Below are 21,909 nucleotides of genomic sequence, written 5' to 3' on the forward strand. Positions count from 1 at the left end.
CCTCTTGACAAATACCTAACACCCTTGAAAAAGATGCTTAATCTCTACAATACCACTAAGCAAAAGTTCTCAAAGTTCTAGCATTTACATACTGTGCAATAGTGACTGATGCAATACTGTACTGTATTATACACCCTAGGTTCAAAAGTTAAATTCCTCAAAACAATTAAAATGGGGCTACCTATGATCATAATACAGCATTATAAAGTGTTCCTGTATAAAACAAATTTGTAGATTTAAACTAAATTTTATTAGTTAATCGTCACTAAAAATTGCTGGAGTAAAGTTTTAAGACGCTCAAAATCAAATAATATACGATTAAATAAATTAGCATTATTCCTACTCCAGCTTTTAGGTTACTCAAGTTTTAACTTTCAGAACTAAATTGTTCTCACAATAGGAAGGCAGACATCTTTCTTTGCTCAAGAGTATAATAGTGTAATTTCTCATTTCTTTACATAAACTACTCAGCAATTACAATATCTGCTTTGATGAACAATCTATTTTTGCCTTTCATTAATACAGAATATCAAAACTGGTAACCCAGCAAGAAGTTATAAGATACCCAACTCAAAGATTTCAAAATCTTCCAATGCAAACAAATTTGTCATTTGACCAAAATAATTCAAACTTACCTTCTATCCTTATATTCTCAAATGTACAAGACGTGAACATAGTCTGGGTGGAATTCAAGGTCAAGCGATTTAATATGAACTCTTCAAGGTCTACTCCATCTACAAGTCCAGTTACCTGAAATTTAACATAAAATTTTCTAATTTTCAGATACATTTCTAATATAGTAACATTTAATAAAGTATATTTATCAACCTATAATTAAATTGTGTGAAAGTCTACTTCTAGCATTAAGATTATGCATGGCAATATACAAAAAATTCCCAAATTTGAGTGGCTCCTTTATTGAATATTCTATGATAAAATTAAAAAGGCTTATATTTTCATAACTTTCATACTATCCCTTACCTGAAGATCTCCACGGACAGTGATAGGGGCAATAAATCTAAGATTATTTGCCAACACGTCTGTTCTTGAAAGGGCTACCAAGTTTGACACAGGAACTCCTCCCAATGACCCTGCGGAATTAATTTGCTCAATATCTCTGGTAACACAAAATTCAAACCCTAAGATTTTGATGAAGTGGCTTTGGTAATATCAACCACCAACCACTTCTGTATCTTTAAAACTAGCCCCCCCCCCTCCTTGGGGGAAAGGAGCAATTTCACAAACTATTATTATGCAATGTAAAGTCAAAAAAAAAAAAAAATTCACTAAAAATTCAAACAGATTCTAAAAACAAAATTGTATTTGCCAATGATTAATGCAAGAAAGATTGAATTCATATTTTTGCAGAGAGTAGAAATTATTTGAAGCTCAGCACTCAAAGTATTCTACAATAGAAAAACTACTACAGTATACTGGTATTCTATGACAGGCTAAAAGTGCTTTTTGGCATTTATACCATAGCCTAAAAGAATAATTTTAATAAAACTAATCAAACTTCTCTGCTGTACTTGCCTGCAACAACAAGATTGTCTACAATAAAGCCATTAGAGAAAGACTTCACTCCAGAAATCAAGACTGTCCCCCCAGTCTTAAGAACTGCCCTTCTAGCAATTTCAGACAGATCCAAACCATTAACCAATACTCCTCCACCACCACGTCCAGAGACTGATGAACGTACTCTGAGCGTTCCAACTCTCAGGCCATTCGTGAATCTTACATCACAGTTAATTACCTAGAAAATAAAATCTATATTGCCTTTTCCACCAAAGTCAACTATACTTTAATTTATGACAGCAGATACCTCAATTGTACAGAAAAAAAGAAAATTTGTTTCTACTCACATTCTCTTGATCCATACGAGCAGCTTGTTTCAGCAGTTCACCGATGTCTATGCCATTGATGGAATTTACAGTCAATTTGTCTATAGTTACTTCACCAAACTGCATTGGAGCTGAAATATTTGAGAAATTGAAATTCATTGTTGACTACTTCTATTGCCCAGCACAAACTATTTAAGTGTAGAGGCCCTTTTTTTTGCAAGCAAGAATATCAACCCACTGGGGATGCTAGACATTAAATCATAACGCTCAGGACTGACACGGGCGGCCAGGAAGCCACCAAGTTATGAGACGACCTACTTATGAAGTTTTACAAGAAAAAAAATTTTAAACTGAACATTCAATAACCACTAAATTTTTGGGGGGCAATTTTGATACACAAAAAAAAAGGATGTATCCAAATATTTTTACTGTCATGCATGTCTGTACTCATACCTTCCAAGCTAACCCTATTAGATTTATTTTTAATATGTCCAATACCCCTTACCAAAAAGATACCTATTGCAATCTCAAAGCTCGCAGGAATGCACCTCCATGTTCATAATTAAAGTCAAGGGGAGAAACTAGCTTCGATGAAAGCACTTTCTTATAATTGGGCATTGATTTACCAAATTGGGCATGCACCTACTGTAGATCAATACATTAGCCTTTTATTCCAGTGCCTTTTAAAACAAAGGTTACCTTGTGGTAATTCCAGCACATTTTCAATGTTTACATGTAATGTATACATTCCCAAGTTATCTTGGAGAATTTAAGGAGTCTTTACTAACCACACATGACAAATACCACAGTACATTGCATTGCTGCAAGGAATTATAAATTTAAAATTACCATAAACAGAAGGGAGGGTCTCAAATGCAATGCAGAGAAACAGGACCCCTAATTTAAAAAGTCAACCCACTTATAAATTAACCATGTTATGCATAAAAAGAATTGTGGAGACAAATTCGTGGATTAGAGGGATTTGCAAATTCTCTACCTTAATTGAAAGTCACTTACCAGTTATAACTTGGTTCGAAGATTTTAATACCAAGTTGTCCAAGAAACGATTGAAGTTCAAACTACCAGCAAAAATACCAGCAGTAGATATAACATTTCCACGAATTATTAGTCTTCCAACTGTTACATCACTGCTCAGGACCACTTTATCATTGTCAGTCACAACACCGCCACTATTAAGCTGAAAGATTAAGTTTTCACTGAGTAAGTTTAATTCAAGTAATTGAAATATTAAACTTTATAGCAATAATTAAAAGTTTCTTACCTCTACAACATTACAACCATCAAGAACATAATGGTCAGACTCCAGCCCATTCAAGAGAACTAGATCTTCTGTAAATGTCACTGTACCAGACACCTGGAAAATGAAGATTTTTTTTAAATAAAAATTTCTTAAAAGATTAAGGTAAAGTGTCATTACAAAATATATATACTTACAATTCCACCAACATCAGTGAGAAGAACTGAAGCCATATCAACTCCATCAATGACAGGAGCAAATAATGCCTCTGAAAATATATAAAGAGGTAAAAAACAAGCACTAGTCTACCTTCACAGTATCTTTACTTATTAGCAATTATATCCTTATCTATAAATACTAGCTTTCATTTACTTAAATTATTAATACTCACTAGCATTTATATCTTTATTAAATGTATAATAAGCACTTATTAACTGCTCTCCAGAGCGCCTTAGTATCCTTGAAGCTAGAAGAGCAATATCTACACCATTAATCGTAGAAGGATTGAAGTCTCCAATTACATCGATACCTTGCGTGAAGATCTTGCGGCCATTAACCAAACCACTGTAATCTAGAGTCACTACCTGCAAGATAAAAGATCAGGGTAGAGTCTGGGCTGAAGTGAAGACCATAGATAAAGAAATAACTAAAAAAACATTCTTACATTGTTAAGGTGCTCCGTCCAATTCTTTCCATTTACGCTCTCCAGTGACAATCCTCCCAAGAACTGCAAGTTTTGATCTACTAACAACCTTCCATCTATGACTTGAGGGACAGCAGAATTTTTTAAAAGCGCTCTTGACTGCAGTTCATTTATGTTTATGCCATCTACATCTCCACTCACATACAACTCATTAACTGTAAAGAAAGTTTTTTTACAGGCTACACTTTAAAGACAATATTTGGTATACTTACAATGTCATTCTAGTGCAGTCTAGCAAAGGTTCAAAACACTTATAACTGACTACCCAAACAACAATTTAATAGCAGAGTTTTCAAAAAATAATATACTAGCACACTTGAAATACCTAGATATAATCAAACTTTACTTTTAGTTTAAAATATGAAATTTTTGCCAGTTATAATTTTTAGGCCCTTAATGCACAAGATTTGATCTGGGCTACATAGCCAAGCATTGGATCCTGCAAGGCCAATTAGCACCTAGCAAATCCAAGGTAAAACCCAATTTAACAAAGGTAAAAAGTTAATAGAAGAGCAAGATTAAACACCAAAGAGAAATGAGGGGTAAGTGATATAAGCCGATGTAAACTGGAGCCCAATGGAACGCTGCAAAGACCCTTAAAAGAGGAATAATGGTACTAATCTCAAAAAACACATGTATTAAAAAAAAAATACTGTCATGTACCTTATAAAGTTAGATAGGCAACCAGAATCTAAAATTTCTGTATTAAAGTTTAACTGTACAGGTAATAGTACGTTAAAAATTGAGTGCAAATTAATTAGTTCGCTTGTTTGGCGACAAACAAGAACTATGGTTTTCCTTTTGCGCAAACATTTAATTTAAGTACTAAATTCACGCACCACTTTCCACTCAAATTTCTGAAAACTTACCTTTAACTTGGCCTGTAAACTGCAAACCGTAACCACCAGTAATGATGGCATCTTCATCAAATAATACCAAATCTGCAGCTGCTGCTGCAACATCAAGGCCATTCAAGGTGTCCACAACCAAATCTCCATTTACTATTTCCAGTTCAGTTACAGTAGTCTTTGACACAAACGTTAAATGACCTGTGAAAAATTTGAATCTGTATAGTTATAAACAAAGTTTTACCCCTTTTATTACAATATTCACTGGCCCAGAGTTTCACTAAATATAATTAACCCTTTTATCATTACAGTATATTCACCAGCCCCAGTATCCACAACTAGAGATTCCTTCATCCAAACCTTTATGAGGAATAGTCTGATCCAATCTCAACAGGTCTTTCGATAGATCAATTCCATTCAATTTTCCACCAAGATCAAGGTCTCCAATAATGGTCACCTTTCCTTCGAAGGTCTGAAAGTACATTAAATCTTTAGAAACCTAAGCTTAAAGTCTTTATCCCTACCTTCATCAGTTACTGTCATAAATTTTAAGATATTTAATCTGTTTATTCAGCATTTTTCAAGAATTCTTAAAGATATTTCACACCAGTTTTTAATATTTTGCACCACTTCCAAGAACCTAAAAGACAAAGTCAAATCTTAATCAAAATTTAGACAAGCTGAGTACAACATACTTTCTGTCCAGTTATTGTCTGTTGACCAGTAAGTGTTACTACTTTTTTCACAAATTCAGATACATCGATGCCATCAACAGTCTTGCCAGGATCCAAAACAATATTTCCTTGTACTTCAACATTACCCTGAAATAGTTCTCATGCTTAGAAGTTTAATCTACAGAATAATTACTTTATTTCAGTTTTTCAACTAAATTAGTACAAAAATAATCTTAATAACTCACCAAGAATGTAAAGCTACCAGTAATTATCTCATTTCCAAAGTTATGGAGATAGTCCGACAACTTTCGCCCGTTCAGTGTTGATGCCGTAACTGGTCCACTTTTTGGAGTAAGAGTAATTTATTATACATTCCAACTAGTTTCTTATTAATGCTTCACCTACCATTCCAAATTAAAGTCAGAATGTGTGAAACTCAGGATCACATAAGCAGCCATTTATAAAGATCCAAGGTTAAATCTTTCTAGTAAGAGTGTGCCATTTAAAGTTATTCAACAATGAAGTGTTCTAATTAATATTCAAAAGTATAGTATTTATAAAAGCTTCAGAATTTTTAAAATGGTAATGTGCTAGAATTTACTAATTCCTAAATACTGTATATTATTGTATTTCTTACATTAAGGGGATTAAATACTTGGGCAGCAGGCATGTCTAAAATATTCTATATCCAAACAAAATTGTAGTGTAAATTATGTTTACTTATTTTTATGCTAGCCTGATGTTCATATTACTTTTCGTCCAGAACCTACTGAATAAGCCTTTCATCAATTATGAAAAAGTTTACAATGGTTTGCTCCTCAACGGTAAGACTAACTTTTATAAAAATCTAATGCATCACAAGTAGTGGAGGATATGTATTTAAAACTTTCCCTATGCAAGAACGCAGGCAAGGCATTCAAGAAAACTACAGTGTTGGTAGACTAGAGATGCAGTTTGTAGGTAATTTCTGTATAGGGATACAATGAAGAGTCAGGACTCAATTTTAATTTAAACCAAGGAAATCTTAAGTGTGTCTTACACCTTAGATAAATGATCTATCTAATAAATTTTAGGCACAAATTGGGACCAATATATTAATCATACCCATTACCCACCAATAACAAACTAATGACTGATCTTTTAAGAGCCAATTTGAAAAGCATTATCTCCCAAACTTCAGACTTTTAAATTTTTAGCAATAAGGTTGTGCACTTATAAAAAGCTTCCCTACATTCCTGGATCGTAGGTATAGGAAGCGAAAAACAAATTCCAGATTTGTTAAAATCTTGGGTGAATCGAGGGATGGAGTTTGTTGGCATATACGGTCTTTACACTTTGATTAACCCTACACGAAGTACCTGTGACTAGCCAATTTTTGAGCTCTCATCTGACAATAAAATTTAGATTCACTTTGGAAAGAGATAGGATATTAGGATCTAATCTACCCACTCTTCTGCATCACAATTTTATGATCTCTGAACTAAGATTGCTTACTTAAACAATGAGTTGGCCACAAAGATTCTATTTAAGGTTTTGAAATCTAAATGCACAGGCTTTAAGAACAGTTCCAGAAAATAAAGAGCTTTAAATAAAGGAAGCTAGTAATGGCAACTTTAGGGTCTTCCCTGTCTAAAGTAAAGTCTTTACATGGTCTTCTCCCAAATAAAGTTCCCTTTAACTCTGTTCATTCAAGTTGTTTGCAACCATTGCCAAGCATTTGCAAAAGAAGAACAGAGGGAAAATATTTTAAATAGACTATCCATACTCTACGCATTATGTGCCAACAATACCAGGGGAATTAATTTTGCTGTGCCATAATTAAACAATCTCTAGATCTTATTGGTACCAGACAAAAATTAAAGTAGGGAATCAGCATCTTAACATTACAATAAACATTCCTCTACAATAAACATTCCTCTGCTGTTTTTATTAAGAAAAAAAATTGGAAAATTTAAGAAATTTTGCAAAGGTCTATTAAACAAAGGACCTGGGGAAGCAATAATATAAACAGTTTCATAGATGCGCTTCTGAATGAATTAGGGGAATGCTTTCTTTCCCACAAGCAATTTCTATTTGCAAAGTTACGGATTTCAAGCTTAAAACTACGCTCTTTCCCTAGAACTTAAGTGTGAAAGAGTCGGGCTACTTTATTCTAGAAGTGCAATAAATTGCATATACTGTACTGAATTTGGGCCACATGGCCACTGCTGGCACCTGAAACACCATTCAGAGCAAAAGTGCAATTGTGGGGATTGTCCATTTGTCAAACTTGCTTCAAGAGATAATTTCTATCTTACAGAAATTAATATTTATAACCATCTAAACAGTGACAGTTTGGCTTTTAAGACTTACAAAAAACATTGCAAAATAGGTCAGATAAGTACTCATAAAACAGACATCACTTCCACGAATATGTTCACATCCACAAAACTGTAACCTTGACCACTTACTTGAAAACAACATTGTTAAGTTGCACTGCATTTGATATAACTTGATCCCTCGACTTTATCCAATATCTCTCCTCTATTCCATTTAATAATAATCCATTTATGCTTTTCACATTAATATCACCAGTAATCTGCAAGAAATTTAGTCAAGCATTGTAATTTCTCCATAATATCTTAACAGAACTTAAAAAATTTAAATTTATTTCACTACCAGATAATTTTACTTTTAAAAATGAACTTTAAATGCTTCTATCCAAAGTAAACTTATAATGCTTTTATACAAACTTACATCTAGAGGTCCTGATAAAGTAACTTCTCCAGATATAACAATTTTATCCAAGTTAGTCTGTCTGAAGGCCAAAGATGAAGGGTCTATTCCATTCACAGTTCCTCCATTTTCCATTATTACTCCATTAGGACCAGTCACCTCAACAGACTGGGTAAAAGTAATACGTCCTGTTTGAAGAAAATAAAAAACTGTAGACTCTCTTCATAGGAACCATTCCAAGCCAAATACCTAAATAAATGTCTTCCTGACATACAAGAAACTTTAAGCTCACTGTAATAAAGGATTTATAGCTTCATAAATCTTATAAACAATCTATTAATCATGTGTCACACTAAGATAAGGCAACAAAGTTTGGAACAGCTGGAACTCTGTGGGATAGTTTAATAGTTTTCAAAAACAATCTTAATTATTATACCATCAGCCTTTCACTGTCCATGCAGCCATGATACCTTTCTACATAAACACTGATCATGATGAAACCCAAATACTAGCCAATCGCTAACACCTATGGATAATGTTAAAGAAATTTTCAACCAAATTTCAATTAATTTTTTAAAAATCAGCCTTTTAAAAAGAAACTTACTTAGTTTTCATGAGCAACCAAAATGCTTAAACACAGTAAACCAAAATTTAGACAGTAAAGTCACCCTATGTAAATTTACACCACAAACCATAAAAAAAAAGCCTTTGAAATAAAACTTCAAATCTATCAATTCTCCTTAACTAATTACTTACCACTTATAGTCTGGTCCTTGTCAAGCAATGCCACATCCTGACTAAAGTCCAATCCATTTACATCATTAGATATCAGGGAACCAAGGATTGTAGCCTCTTTGAAGAAATACATTCCAGTAATTAAAGCAGGAGAGTTCAAATCCACCACATCTGACCATAGGATGCCATTAATTGTGTCAGATATCAGTGAGCCACTGATAGTCAAGTCAGTGTTGTATATCAAGTCTCCTAAAGGAAAAAAAATCAGTTTAAAGAATAGAAAAAGCTTATTAACCATTGTAAATCCAAAAAGACCCAAATTTTAAATATTTAAAACTACCCTTTTTCAAATAAAGGCAGCTAAGGAGCATATACCTCCCTAGTAATAATAAAATACAGTCTTTATATGTAATCATGGTATTGCAAGAGAAAATTCTATAGTATACTCTAACAAACCAGCAATTCTGTAGTCGCCTGTCGTCTTCACTGCACTGTCATCAAGTTTTCTGAAATCTACTCCATTAATTGTCGCAGCATCTACATTGCCACGAACTTCAACTCTGTCAAAGGTGTACTGTCCATCAAGGTTTTGAAGGCCTGGATCATTCTTTAAAATTACTCTGGATTCCAATTCACTTATGTCAACCTGTGGATTATTAAATTTGGAGCTTAATCTTTAACGATTGGAAGGCCACCTAACCTATAAGCAAAGCTAAAATCTAAAATGGATCTCTATTTCTATACTAGACTTCATTCCAGTTACAGCTCCTTAAAAATCAATGTAACAAAAGGAAACTGCACATTAAAGTATTAAAAATATTAGGAAATAGTGTTACAATATTTCAAATGCTCTTACCTATTGATATTTTCATTCACTTTCCAAGAAAACAGCAAATTTTAAAAATTAAGGTTTAGCAAAATATACAAGAAAAAGATTCTAAATATTTTGAGACTGTACTGAATGCAAGTGTCTTATAATAAAGGAACATGGCCGTACAAGTTTCTTGCGTTACCTACACTTTTAACTAAAGGCTATTATTTATAAGAATTAAAATACTTACTCCATTAACAAGGCCTGCTGTAACTTCACCATTCACTCTAAGGTTCGTGAAGATTTTTTTGTCAATAAAAGTAACATCAGACCCTTGTGTAACAATTGTAGAGGTATCTATGCCATTAATATCCACTGAGAAACCATTGCACAGATTATTACAGATCTCTCTAACAACAACAGTATTGTAAGAATGATTACCCGTAACCACTTGGTCAGGAATACTTCGCCGCATGAGTTCTGAAATAAAAGAAATTAAATATAAAACATTCATAAATTTCCAAATACAGTACTATCAGCACATTAAGCTAGAAATAAGCCATGAAGAAAATTTAAATAAGTTTAACTATACCCATTTATGGAATTTAATTTTCCATACTAAAATCTATAGCCTTGACTAAAGAATAGGCATCTCTTAGATATACAGAAAAGATTAATGCTGCCTCAAAATATAGTAGGATACTATGCCAGATCATAAATGGCATGCACTCCCAATAAAAGGCCTACAACTTTCTTCTCATCTTTGGCGAAAGATTATACAGAACATTGTAGACAAGCTTAAGGGGATTTAGTGATTTGTACTTTATTGGCAGTAGTTGGAGACTCTTTAAATTACACTTTACTAGCACATTAGGTTTATAGTGTACTTAATGATGTCGCCCAACCAATATGAATTTCATTTTCTATCAACTTCATATAAACTAAAAATTTTCCCATTACCAGAGGTTAGATATCCATTAATGCGTCCAGGGGGTTGCTGCAATCTTGTGTTTAATGTACCCGTAGACAAGTAGCCAACTTTCCATCTTCCACTAATTTCTTGATCTATACCATTAATCAAGAAAGTTGATGTCAACTCCTTTAGTTCTACTCCATTAAGCTGAAATTTATATAGAACGTAAGTGTCTAGCATTATACTTGGCACCTTTATAGACTACAGTATCTCCCAAATATGGTCTTATTTCAGATAAGAAATCTTTTCTTAAATGGTATTGATAATGAAGTCAAAAGAAAAGCCAGAATGACTGGAGAGAACATTTAGACAGGAAAGCAGATGAGGATGACAATGAGTGGCTATGGTGTAAGAATTATTGAAACATTAATGAAATCTCTACAGGGGAAAAGCAGCAGCATATACCCATTTAAAAAGAGATAGACTTGCTGTAGCAAGGGGAAGAAAGAACGTTAAATGGAACACTAGAGGGGTGTCTTTTATAGGAGATATGAACAGAATTTTTATTGACACCTGAAGCAGAGGAAGACTAAGGTTCCCATGAATGAATTAAATTTTACAATGAGCCATCATTAAAATACCAAAGAGAAAGCCCCTGGATATGAGGGGATAACTGGATTTGATATTGGCTAAAAATGTAGCTACTTTCAGAATACTTTAGTAGAATGTGGCATGAAGAGGGCAAAACCTGACTAATGAGCTAAGAGTATTGGTGGGGAAAATAAAAATTGAAAAAAATACTTTCCCAATTGCAATAATTACAGAAGAGTTAATCGTGCCAGCAGATTTGAACATATATAGTAGGCTAATTTAGAAACTATCAATGAAAAGCCGAGAGATTAACAAACAGAATTTAAAAAAGTTAAGTTTTACTGACAAAATTTTCATAAAGACGTGGTACAGCAATGTGTATAGAAAACTACTTTTGACAGCATATGTTTAATAATAAAAAGCCTTTATAGTGTGCACTTGTCAATTTTGTGGAGACCCCTGCATTATTATATTATGGAGTTCTTAATATATGTAAATATTAGTAAGCCTGTTCATGACTATAGCTAGTACTAAGTTAATATTAGGAGTCTTATCACATTATCACTTTGTAGTGAAACATTTTAAGTGAAATTAGCTAACCTGGGGTATGGTGAAGACTGTCCTTATTAGCAAGAACACCACAGGACTAAAACTTGCCAGAACGCACGAGATGCCACAAGATTGGACTGATAAACAAAGGAAAGATTATGAAAACTGATATTTTATGAAAGCAGAGTATGCAATGGAAGGAGAACCGATTTAATGAGGTGGAATCTTAAACACATTTAAGAACTATGATCTAATACAGGATCTTTAGATTTTACTTTAATAAAAGATTGAGAAAATAATGTCAGGTTGAGTAAAGGTTGGAAATCAAACCACCTGAAGTTTCATATAAAAATCATGCATATATCTGTTTTCCGAGATCTGTGTTACTGTGTGGACAAGTGTCTGGTATGAAACAAATTTTGTAGATTTGAGAAAGCCCTCAGAAGAATAGTTAAATGGCAGGACACTTATTAGAAGTGACACCAAGAGATTACTATAGCGCCATAGGAGGAAGAGATTAAGAGGGTTAGATAGAGTCTATTTGGGCAGTCTCTACTTTCCAAGAGATTAGTTTGCCAAACTTTCAACTTGGACTCCACAAAGCTCTAGAATAGTTAAAACCCAGGCCTACATGGCTGAGGACTGAAGCATGGAGTGGAAGATGAGGACTGGAGAATTAGAGAATTAAAAGCTGATGATAAGAGAAGACAGATGAAATCTAAAAGGCCCTTTACGTCAATAGGCGTAGGAGGAGATTTTTAAGAAACTTACACTGCCAATTCGTAAGTAATCTATTTCCAAGTTGTCTGTAACCAAAGAGGATGCATCAATAGGCCCATTTATAGTCTGATTTCCATCAAAATTTAATACCATTGACAGTGCGCCCTGCAAACTTGCAATCTCAGCCTGAAAAGAAATTTAAATCTAAAAGAAAATATTCCAGAATGTTCAAAATTATGCATACAAATTAAATTAATAGATTACAAAAAGTAAAACAGTACATGCAAGCGGTCTTCATAATACAGCCAAGAAATATTTAAGCCTTATCCACAAAAAAAATGAAAATCTTAAGTACAGTTAACTAAGATTTATTGTACAATGCCAGGGGCAGAGAACTTATGCTTCATACCCAGTTTGCTACATTAAGGAATTAAACCAAAGCATATTCTATAAAAGGGGCAGAGAACTTATGCTTCATACCCAGTTTGCTACATTAAGGAATTAAACCAAAGCATATTCTATAAAAAAAAAAAAAAAAAAAAAAAAAAAAAAAAAATTGGTAAAATTGCTAATTTTTTCACCCAATGAAGAAACCTACTTTTTGTAAACACTTATTCAAAACATGACCTCTGTCCCACGGAATATCAGGTAAATTATTAGCTTAGTGCCATTGAAAGATTTTGTCCACTTACCTCCAAGTTTCCAGTGGTGGCTTCAATCTCTGCTAAAGATGGGGATGTTGAGTCTGGCAGATTAATATTTACTATATTTATAGTGTTTGTAAACTCTGCCGTTCCTGTCACTGTTAATTCCGTAAACACTATGGGTCCACTCCAAACCTAGTAAAAGAAAGCACATTGAAGAACTCCCATTTACAAAATTTACTAAAAGAAATAAAAATCCAAAGTGTGAATATATACCACTTTTGGTATATTATCTTACATGGTATATTATCTTACATGGTATACTATCTTACCTGGTCATGATCTACTGTCATTAACCTGTCATTAACAACAATGTCTTCCAGATATGCAATGCTTTGTTTTCGTCCTTCCAATGTTCTGTTCAATCCATGCAGACATTCAAGTAAGGTATCTCCATGTCCTTCTGCAGCTCCTAAAATAGGAATTTTAAATCCTGATATAAAAATAAAATTCTTTCTAAGTTACATTAGCATTTCCAAATAAATATTCCATTCTAATAGAACTGCACACAATGTATAGCACATTATCTTTAAAAATTGAAATAGTCCAACCGTTACAAATTTTACTAAAAATCCCTTTGTACGTAACTGGCAAGAAATCTTTCCCATTTTAAATCATTACTCTTTTCTCCACTATACTCTCCTTCTCCCAGTGTATTTGCAGCGCCTGAATCTAGTTTCATTTCGGTCCCAATTTGCAGATAGGCAAAATTAGCCCTTTCAACATGTTAATTGGCAAATACTATTAAAAATTACAGTACCTTTTGTGTAAGGTTGCTAAAAATAAACTAAATAATGGTGAACACTCTTATGGCTAGCAGGAGAGCTCGAGTGGACGGCAAATAATAAAAAAAATATAAACCGATACACAAAAATAAAGCCTGAACTTGATACAGGCGATCAGTAAATTTATTTGCCATGGAGTTTAGCCGCACTAAAGGTCATGGGAAGGCAAGGAAGAATGGTTTTATAGAGGAAAGGAGAGACTGCTTAAGAAATTAAATGGAATCCATGTTTGTAAAAGATTCAAATACTGTACTGTATAATAAGCCATTGCCAAGTTTCTGGTAATTTCAAAATCCTTCATAATACCATTTTAGGTCTCCCTTCAAGCTATCCTATACAGTAAAACTAATCAATGGGAATTTTCAAACTTAGGAAGCTAACAGTATATCCAAAATGAACCAAACTAAATATCCATTTGAATTTACAATGTAACAAAGTAAACTTGTCTTCTCAGATATGCACCATTCAGCAGTGTCTTTACAACAAAACCAAATTCCGAAGCTGTGCAAAGGTTAAATTTTCTTTAAAACTTTGATCTATTATGTTAAACTAATTTTAATGTGCACCATGTATCAAAGAAAAAGCATGGTTAAAAGTTTGCCCTCCATACAAACTTTGGGAGACTCTTAAGGAGATTCACACCATATGGAACAATAGTGCTTTAAAAATTGTGAACAGATAACTAAATACCAAAATTACTGTATGGTAGCCCTAGAACAATAGTATCTGTCAGGCGTTACAACTTTGGAGGCTACATGGCAGCAGTAACACTTATTGTAGCCCTAAACTGTCAAAACCAGGTATGCAGTAGGAGTAAAAATAGATATACAGCATTTACCGATTAACTGAAGTCTACTTTTCTACCTTAACGACTAGAGAATTTACAATATCTCGTCCTTCAAATATGATCAGTTGCCCTCCAATCTGTGCAATTAAAAAAATTAGCTCTTCATCCTATGCATCAAAAATAGGAATCTGCAGCCACAAAGCTTACAATTTTATACATCCAAGAGTTATGCAGTTGCTTTAGTCTAGTATATGTAGTCACTGTACAGTTGTGGTTTAGCCAACTAGTTTAAAACTAGATAAAATTAATCGAACTCACTCCAAAAGACTAAATGTACTTATTTTTACATACATGGCTTATTTACCAAGTAATAGCATTATCAGAGGATTGAAAACTTCCTAAGGGTTTAAGTTTGACAGTTTGGGCAAACCAAATTATTATATACCAAATTTTCCAGCTACCAATAACCAAATGCTTCTGAACATTGTTTGATACCATAGTGATAAGGACAGCTACAAAATTCCTTATAGTTTATTACGTACTCTTTTCCTTTTTATAGAGATTCTTTGCTATCAAAGTGTTGCAAGAACCAATCTGGTCTCAGGAAAATAAAATTTTGCAGGTAGGTCTAAACTACAATAACCCTTGAGAATAACTTGTGTTATGTAAAACTCCATAGAAGAAATGTTACCAATTTCAAAGACCTAAATGCTAGATATTAATTTCTAAAATTAATGACACCTTGGGCAGGGGATGTCGCACTCAGAGAACACTAAAATTCAATGTTATTGTTTTGCAATTATAAAGTCACTTTTGAAGTTATTCTAATCCAAAGTAGATTTTCATAGCCCTATTTGAAGTTGCATAACATTATGACAAAGCTCCTGTAAGACAGTTTTGTAGTACAACTAAAAATGTTAACAATTTATAGAGTAGTAAACTTAAGACTTTAATGTTACTCTTAATAAATTTATCAAGACTGTTAGGTCTTAAAAACAGAAGACTTTAGTGAAAGTTAGATGCTACTAATGTACTAGGCCCACAGGTTTTAGAGAAATCTTTAAACTAATTATAAATCTTAATTTTCTAAGAAAGTCAATACTTTGTTACTCTAAACTGATAATGTTAATCTAATAGACTTTCAGTGGGATTGACCCATGCTTAATCCACTCCCAAGTTCCAAACTGCATATGCTACTTTAACTACCTCAATAGATGAAATTTATGTTTTTCAATAGCATTCAAACTATTTACAGGATCAAAACAAATTAAACCAAGCTACTGCAAAATACAAATACTCACCAAAGTCCACTTCTAAAAATGTGAGAACTCTCCTTTCAAGGACATTCACATCATTGACACAAATGTAATAGATATAGTAAGTTTCACTTATTATAATTCCTCGAATATCCACAACAGACGAACAACTAGTAGCCACAGAGAAAGTTTCGAAGTAGTGGCCAGTAAGATCATCGACATACACAGTAATGACACCCTGCAGTAAAGAAATTTCAAATTTAATATATCTATGAAATTACAAATTTACTTTATTTATCAAAGGTCTTAAAGTTTCATACATTGGAATTTCAACAACTGCTGTATAGCCTTACCCTTTCAGCAACAAAAACAACAGTTTCAAGATTCCTTAAAGTAATGAATCCAACTGAAGCAAATGGAGACAGCAAACCAGTATGCAGTACCTGCCATTGAACAAGCTGCGAATCTGAAAATATTAAACAGTTTACAATATACTATATCAACACTGTTTGGTCACCTATTAAAAAAGTTTTGTTCTACTATGCATGTAAAGTTTATATTCTGTTACCCTGAAGGATCTAATCGCTATTTCTCAACTGTTGCCAATGCCAGCTGGATAGGGACAATTCCTCAAATTAAGTATCACAGGGAAATCTGGCAGAGTCACCCAGCAACTTTATTAACCACCAGTTACATTACAACCCAGGTGTTACGCTTCAACAAAAACAGCGATCAAGCCGCTTTAGATAGATGCTCCTAACTAATTATATAAATTCTCAACCCATAAAGGACACTTATTGGAAAGTTTACTAGGAACCTTCCATATATACCACAATGCCTAGAATTCTGCTCTGCTTAAGCAATGAATTTTCCATGTTCATTAAACTGAAATCTCGAAACCTTATAATGAAGTCTTAAATTTATTTAGAGAATCTTTATACAGTAACTTTAAAGTTTAAATATTTACCTAGTATTAGTTACAACTTAACTGAAATTAAGTTTTCCTTGGGCAAGTAGATAAACAAATGGTTCATATGAAAATATTTGGTTACAAATTTATCTACTTTGACAACTGTGCAATGGTAATAAACTCTGCAACTATAAAAAGGTATAGCAAGGGTCTTACCGAAACCAAACCGATAGAAATTCAAATCAGCTTGTTGGACAACTCTCCAATTTTCTTTTATAGTTTTATTAATTATTACTTGGAAATTTCATAAGGAAACTAGTTTAAAGAATTATCTTTAGGGAATGGACATTTCCAAAGGGTCTGGGTGCAGAGAGATAAAATAACAGGGAACTTTCTACAAGAGCCTAGTTTAAATTAGTTGGCCCAAAATTTTTCATCCATGGTATCTACTCCACAAAAAAGCCACTCACAGCCCTACTTTCTAAAAATCCAAGCCACTACTGTAATTTCCTTTGCAACATACAATTTGCCTCAACCAGTTTAGTCTTTTCTAACAACTAAGAACAAAAATTTTAAACCAAAGTATTTGCATGGACCATCTAAATCTGAACCTTCAGATACAAATTTTATGAATGAAAGTTACAATTCAGGGCAGAGCAAGAACTCACAGCAGATAGGCCAAGAATGCAATTCCACTTGCATGCGCAACATTTAAAAGATCGGCATAATAACCATCGAGAAACTTATGTAGATTTATGGATTTGGGTAATCAAACAGAAGTCAATCAGCATCCACTTTAATTTCAGGATAAAACTAATAGCATAAAGTTAAGGTTTAACTGCAAGAAAGATTAAATTTAGAATAAAAGATACATTAGAGGTGTGAGTGTCAAAGGAACAAGGCTAGGTATAGAGTACACATGGAAGTGCACAGACTACTACCTCAAGGATGTTACCATTCAAGAAAATTTGCCAACTACTAACAGCAATAAAAAACAGACTGGGCCTTCTTTCTCAATCCAATAACTTACTAATTAGATTGCTTTTGGTGCAGCCTTCAACCAGAACATAATAGTTAGAGTTTCTATTTAATTTGGGCCACAGCAAAGGAAGATTGACGAAGCCTCACCTTAATGTGCTGCGAAGTGTACAAGGGATGCTAACAAAGTGGAAGCACTGAATAATAAAGGTAAAGCTTACAAATTCTGTATGCAGTGGGTGCACTTTGTGATTAAGGCCCCACTGGAAAGCAATCTATAGCAGATCTTAACATTAAACGTTAATGCTCTTCATTGACAGTGCTTCTCTTTCCTAGATTGGAGGAAGGACTGAAGACTAGTTCAAATACATCCCATATCACGACTGGACCAGCAGGGAGTTTTATAATTTAAGCTCTCTAGAAGATCTTACAGCCAAAGCTCCAGAAAAAAAATTCTAGTGTCAGAAAGACACTGGAGTAGTCTAACAAAATGATGGTAGTGGCTGATAATGACTTCCTCCAGGCAGGCTTGCTACTTTTAGAGATTTCAGGCCCAAGTAAAAGTTAGAGAAAAATGTGCACTTATAAGATGCAGCTCTACCAAAGGACAGCTTACCACAGAGGAAGTGAAAGAGCAGCAGCAACAACAACAAGAGACTAGCAATGGAAATAGCTTCAAAATGGGATTACAGTAATTCAGTGCTACTGGAATGGTTTGCGAAGTGATTTTACATAATTCTGCGGATATAAAACCAGGGTCAATAGCATTAACAGACAATGCAATGAGTATTTTCACACCCCGGAACATAATACTGCTCCAAACCAGATTGAAGTAAAGCACTTGCCTGGATTGGCTACAAGGGACTAAAAATCTGAAGAGAGCAGTTACCAGAAGTCAAAATTGATTAACCGATCCCCTTTTACCGAAGCCATCATATTTACTATGTGGTAGTCTTAAATTTTACTTTATGTCATATCCTAAATAGGTGTGCTTTAATGCATGCAATATGAAAATCTGGAAAATAATTACAAAATTGGGAGAATTAAATTTTAAATCCTTAAGGTTTCAATGCCTAAAACATTCTAATGCACTTTGCAAAAGTATTTCACCAAGAAAATATGTAAATGGTTAAGAAATAATTTGTTCTAAAGAACGAAGCCATTATATTTAAGTTCACTGACATTTACAAACTTATGTATTTATGATACATCAACTAAATTTTAAAGTAAAATGCACAATTTCTAACCCACATAATAGTTAAAACTTTGAAATTTCACCAGCAACATGCACTTACTGTCCCACCAATAGATAGTTGCTCGACTGCTTTCACTCCTTACTATGACATAATTCTTCAAGTCGTGTGCATCAATGTAAGTCACCACCTGCAGAACTCTGGTCTCAATAAGCTCTTGTACCAATGTAAGGGTGTCTGCTATGGGGTCCAATTCATATACATGCGTACCTTTCTGAAATTGCATACAAGCAGTTTGAGTGCATTCTGCAAGGAATTTCCATTAATGGTTAAATGGATGCCCGACTAATGGCCATCTCCAATCAAAACATTGATGTAACAAAGTCTCAAATTTATATTCAAACTACACATTAAGGGTTTCCCCAGTTCTCTCTGCTATTCTAGAATAGAGTGAAGAATAATCATTAAGCCATACCCTTAAAGTCATGATTTCCAACAGAAAAACTGAATCTATATTAATTACACTAAAATTTTATGGCAAAACATAGCACCAGTAGCCATGAAAATTTCCTGTACTACAGCTGTCTTGTGGCCCCTTAATTACGTCAATCATTTTAACCATTAAGAGGCCGAAATTTTTTCTAAATTTAGTAGCTTCCTCGCAATTCATGAAACTTAGCAACAATTCATGAAACTTAGCAACAAATTGCAATTAGAAATTTCCTCACTTGGGCAAAATTAGCTTCCCATGTTTGTAGTTTAAACAGCTACAAGAAACCAAGATAAAGAGGACACTCTTGCATACAAGACTACCTTTAATTAAAAAACTAGCTTTGTACTTTACATAATCTCTAATTAAACTACAGTAGTGTGGCCACTACTGCCAAATTACTTTACTATCCGACAAGTTAGATTTTGCAGCTACAGGTTTAACAGAAACAAAATAAACAATCTCAAAACACCAACTATTAGGGGGAAGGATCAAGTTAATCAGATTGTCAGTTAAATCTAAAATAAGATTCCTGGAGCCTAGTTTAATACAGAATTACTATACATTTCCGACACATTTTGATATTCTTACAACTAGCAGGATATTTTAAGACAGAAAAGTACATTCCTTCCGAAAACAGATTACTGCAAGCATAGATATGATTAAACTACTCTAAATTTTACAGAATCATTAACTATCAAGGGAAATATTGCATGAATGAAGGATTTTGGTTAAAAAATTTTAGTTAATAAACTAATACATTACTGTATCTGGATAGTATAATTGAAAAATTAGTATTTTAAGGCTACTTAGTCTACAGAATAGTTTACCTCTAATTCGGGTCTTAAATTTAGCACAATTCTTTAGTAAAATAGATACTTTACAGTACTTATGCTCAGCTTCACGCCTTCACATGAATACTATCTTATATCTATTTGGTCCCTTTTACCAAAAATTACATAAAAATTAAAGTGTTACTTTCCAGTTTTTATAGAAAATAATTTATTAAATAAGCTGAAGTTTTATATGAGAAATTTTTCTCGAGAGAACTATAGTTAGGTTTAAATTTTATGTCTGGTTATCACACCAGCAGCCAAGGCCAGCCTACCAAAAAACATTACTACAATAAAGTTTTATTATCAGGTTAGTAGAGGATACTATTTCAAGGGGAGTATTGAAGGATAATGACGTAGTTTTAATGGGGAAAATTTAATTAATCCTAGTTTAGAAACCCTTTACGACCACCTTCCCGAAGCCCTACGCAACAGTTCACACCAAAGCCTATTCAGACAGTCATCACACTTCTACAAACATCATTGATATTTCACTAATCATTACATTTTAAGTCATTCTATCCTATGATTATAAATGGGCTATATAAGTAAAAGTGAATGATTTTGGTTAGTAGGTATAAGTGAAAGATTCTGGTTAGTAGAGAAAATATGAGTAAGAGGGATTGGTGAATATATCAAGTGGCAAGAATGAGAAAAATTATATAGAAATTTTAAATTATTTAATACTCACAACATTGTTCATGCCAATAATAATTATGTAGTCACCACCTTCAAGAAATCCAGTAATAGACTGGACACCAGTACATTCCATGGAAAAGCGGTCCCGTCGGTCAAAGTAGCGTCCCATCAACATGTATATTCTGAAAAATAAATAATTATAGCCATAACTTTCCTATAACACTTCATAACTTACAACCTTAACACACTTCATAACTTAAAACCTTAACTCCTTACTCTGTCGTGCCCACAGAATCTGAAGGTGCTGAACGGTATCTTTCTCCTATAACCAGATAAACTGTATCACCAGCCTGTAAATTGGAAAAAAAAGATAAGTTGATGAATTGGGAAAAGTTACATTTCTAGGGGGGTAAGATTCTCCAGGAACTTATTCCACGAAACTTCAAAAAGTTGAATTAAATTTAAACTCTGTAGCATTGATACGACTCCAGCTAAAAAAGGTACTTCTCGTTAAAACAAAATTTCTTAAAATAGTTATAATCCTGTATAGTGAAGTACTTGCCTGGAACATGTGAAGATCTCCAAGAATTCCTTTGATGGGAATATTTTGAGGCTGCCTGACCTCGCCAGTCAAGAGGTTTACGCATACAATAGACACCAACCTTGAATCAGAGGATCCAAGAGCAATCCAAAGCAATTCATTGTCCACAGCAGCCTGCAAAATAATAAGTAAAGGTTTTCAAAAGCCTTAAAATCTCAGATTGTAGTAGTTAAAATATCTATACAATGACAAACTTTAAAAGTATATTTCACTATATTAACAGTATTTGAGCCAAAGTTGGGAATCCAGACTGGGGGAATGAATTTGTAATTAAATATTTATTATATTTATCTTGATTAGCATTATAAATTATCTTATTTGCTAGTGTTGCAAAAGCTAGCGACCTTATACAAAATTTTAAAATTTTTCTGAAGA

General features: G+C 33.4%; 1 protein-coding gene across 2 annotated transcripts in view; it reads right to left on the reverse strand.

The window, feature by feature from the left end:
• The window catches only part of LOC137632592 (uncharacterized), a 35,303-nt gene that overhangs the window by 5,296 nt on the left and 8,098 nt on the right, over window positions 1–21,909 (reverse strand). For both annotated transcript variants that reach the window (XM_068364622.1, XM_068364623.1), the window contains exons 6-33: window positions 21,496–21,648; window positions 21,210–21,283; window positions 20,986–21,115; window positions 19,074–19,245; window positions 16,244–16,356; window positions 15,936–16,128; window positions 13,335–13,474; window positions 13,051–13,197; window positions 12,410–12,544; window positions 10,546–10,705; window positions 9,836–10,065; window positions 9,231–9,420; window positions 8,796–9,023; window positions 8,061–8,227; window positions 7,775–7,902; window positions 5,570–5,666; window positions 5,346–5,471; window positions 5,011–5,122; window positions 4,672–4,851; window positions 3,764–3,957; window positions 3,491–3,683; window positions 3,297–3,367; window positions 3,124–3,216; window positions 2,859–3,039; window positions 1,863–1,972; window positions 1,534–1,753; window positions 982–1,091; window positions 636–750 (exon numbers count right to left, since the gene is read on the reverse strand). In XM_068364622.1, the coding sequence (XP_068220723.1) occupies window positions 636–750; window positions 982–1,091; window positions 1,534–1,753; window positions 1,863–1,972; window positions 2,859–3,039; window positions 3,124–3,216; window positions 3,297–3,367; window positions 3,491–3,683; window positions 3,764–3,957; window positions 4,672–4,851; window positions 5,011–5,122; window positions 5,346–5,471; window positions 5,570–5,666; window positions 7,775–7,902; window positions 8,061–8,227; window positions 8,796–9,023; window positions 9,231–9,420; window positions 9,836–10,065; window positions 10,546–10,705; window positions 12,410–12,544; window positions 13,051–13,197; window positions 13,335–13,474; window positions 15,936–16,128; window positions 16,244–16,356; window positions 19,074–19,245; window positions 20,986–21,115; window positions 21,210–21,283; window positions 21,496–21,648 (4,162 nt within the window). The remainder of the gene's footprint in view (window positions 1–635; window positions 751–981; window positions 1,092–1,533; window positions 1,754–1,862; window positions 1,973–2,858; window positions 3,040–3,123; window positions 3,217–3,296; window positions 3,368–3,490; window positions 3,684–3,763; window positions 3,958–4,671; window positions 4,852–5,010; window positions 5,123–5,345; window positions 5,472–5,569; window positions 5,667–7,774; window positions 7,903–8,060; window positions 8,228–8,795; window positions 9,024–9,230; window positions 9,421–9,835; window positions 10,066–10,545; window positions 10,706–12,409; window positions 12,545–13,050; window positions 13,198–13,334; window positions 13,475–15,935; window positions 16,129–16,243; window positions 16,357–19,073; window positions 19,246–20,985; window positions 21,116–21,209; window positions 21,284–21,495; window positions 21,649–21,909) is intronic.

The sequence above is a fragment of the Palaemon carinicauda genome, chromosome 41 (genome assembly GCF_036898095.1).
Source record: "Palaemon carinicauda isolate YSFRI2023 chromosome 41, ASM3689809v2, whole genome shotgun sequence".
NCBI lineage: Eukaryota > Metazoa > Arthropoda > Malacostraca > Decapoda > Palaemonidae > Palaemon > Palaemon carinicauda.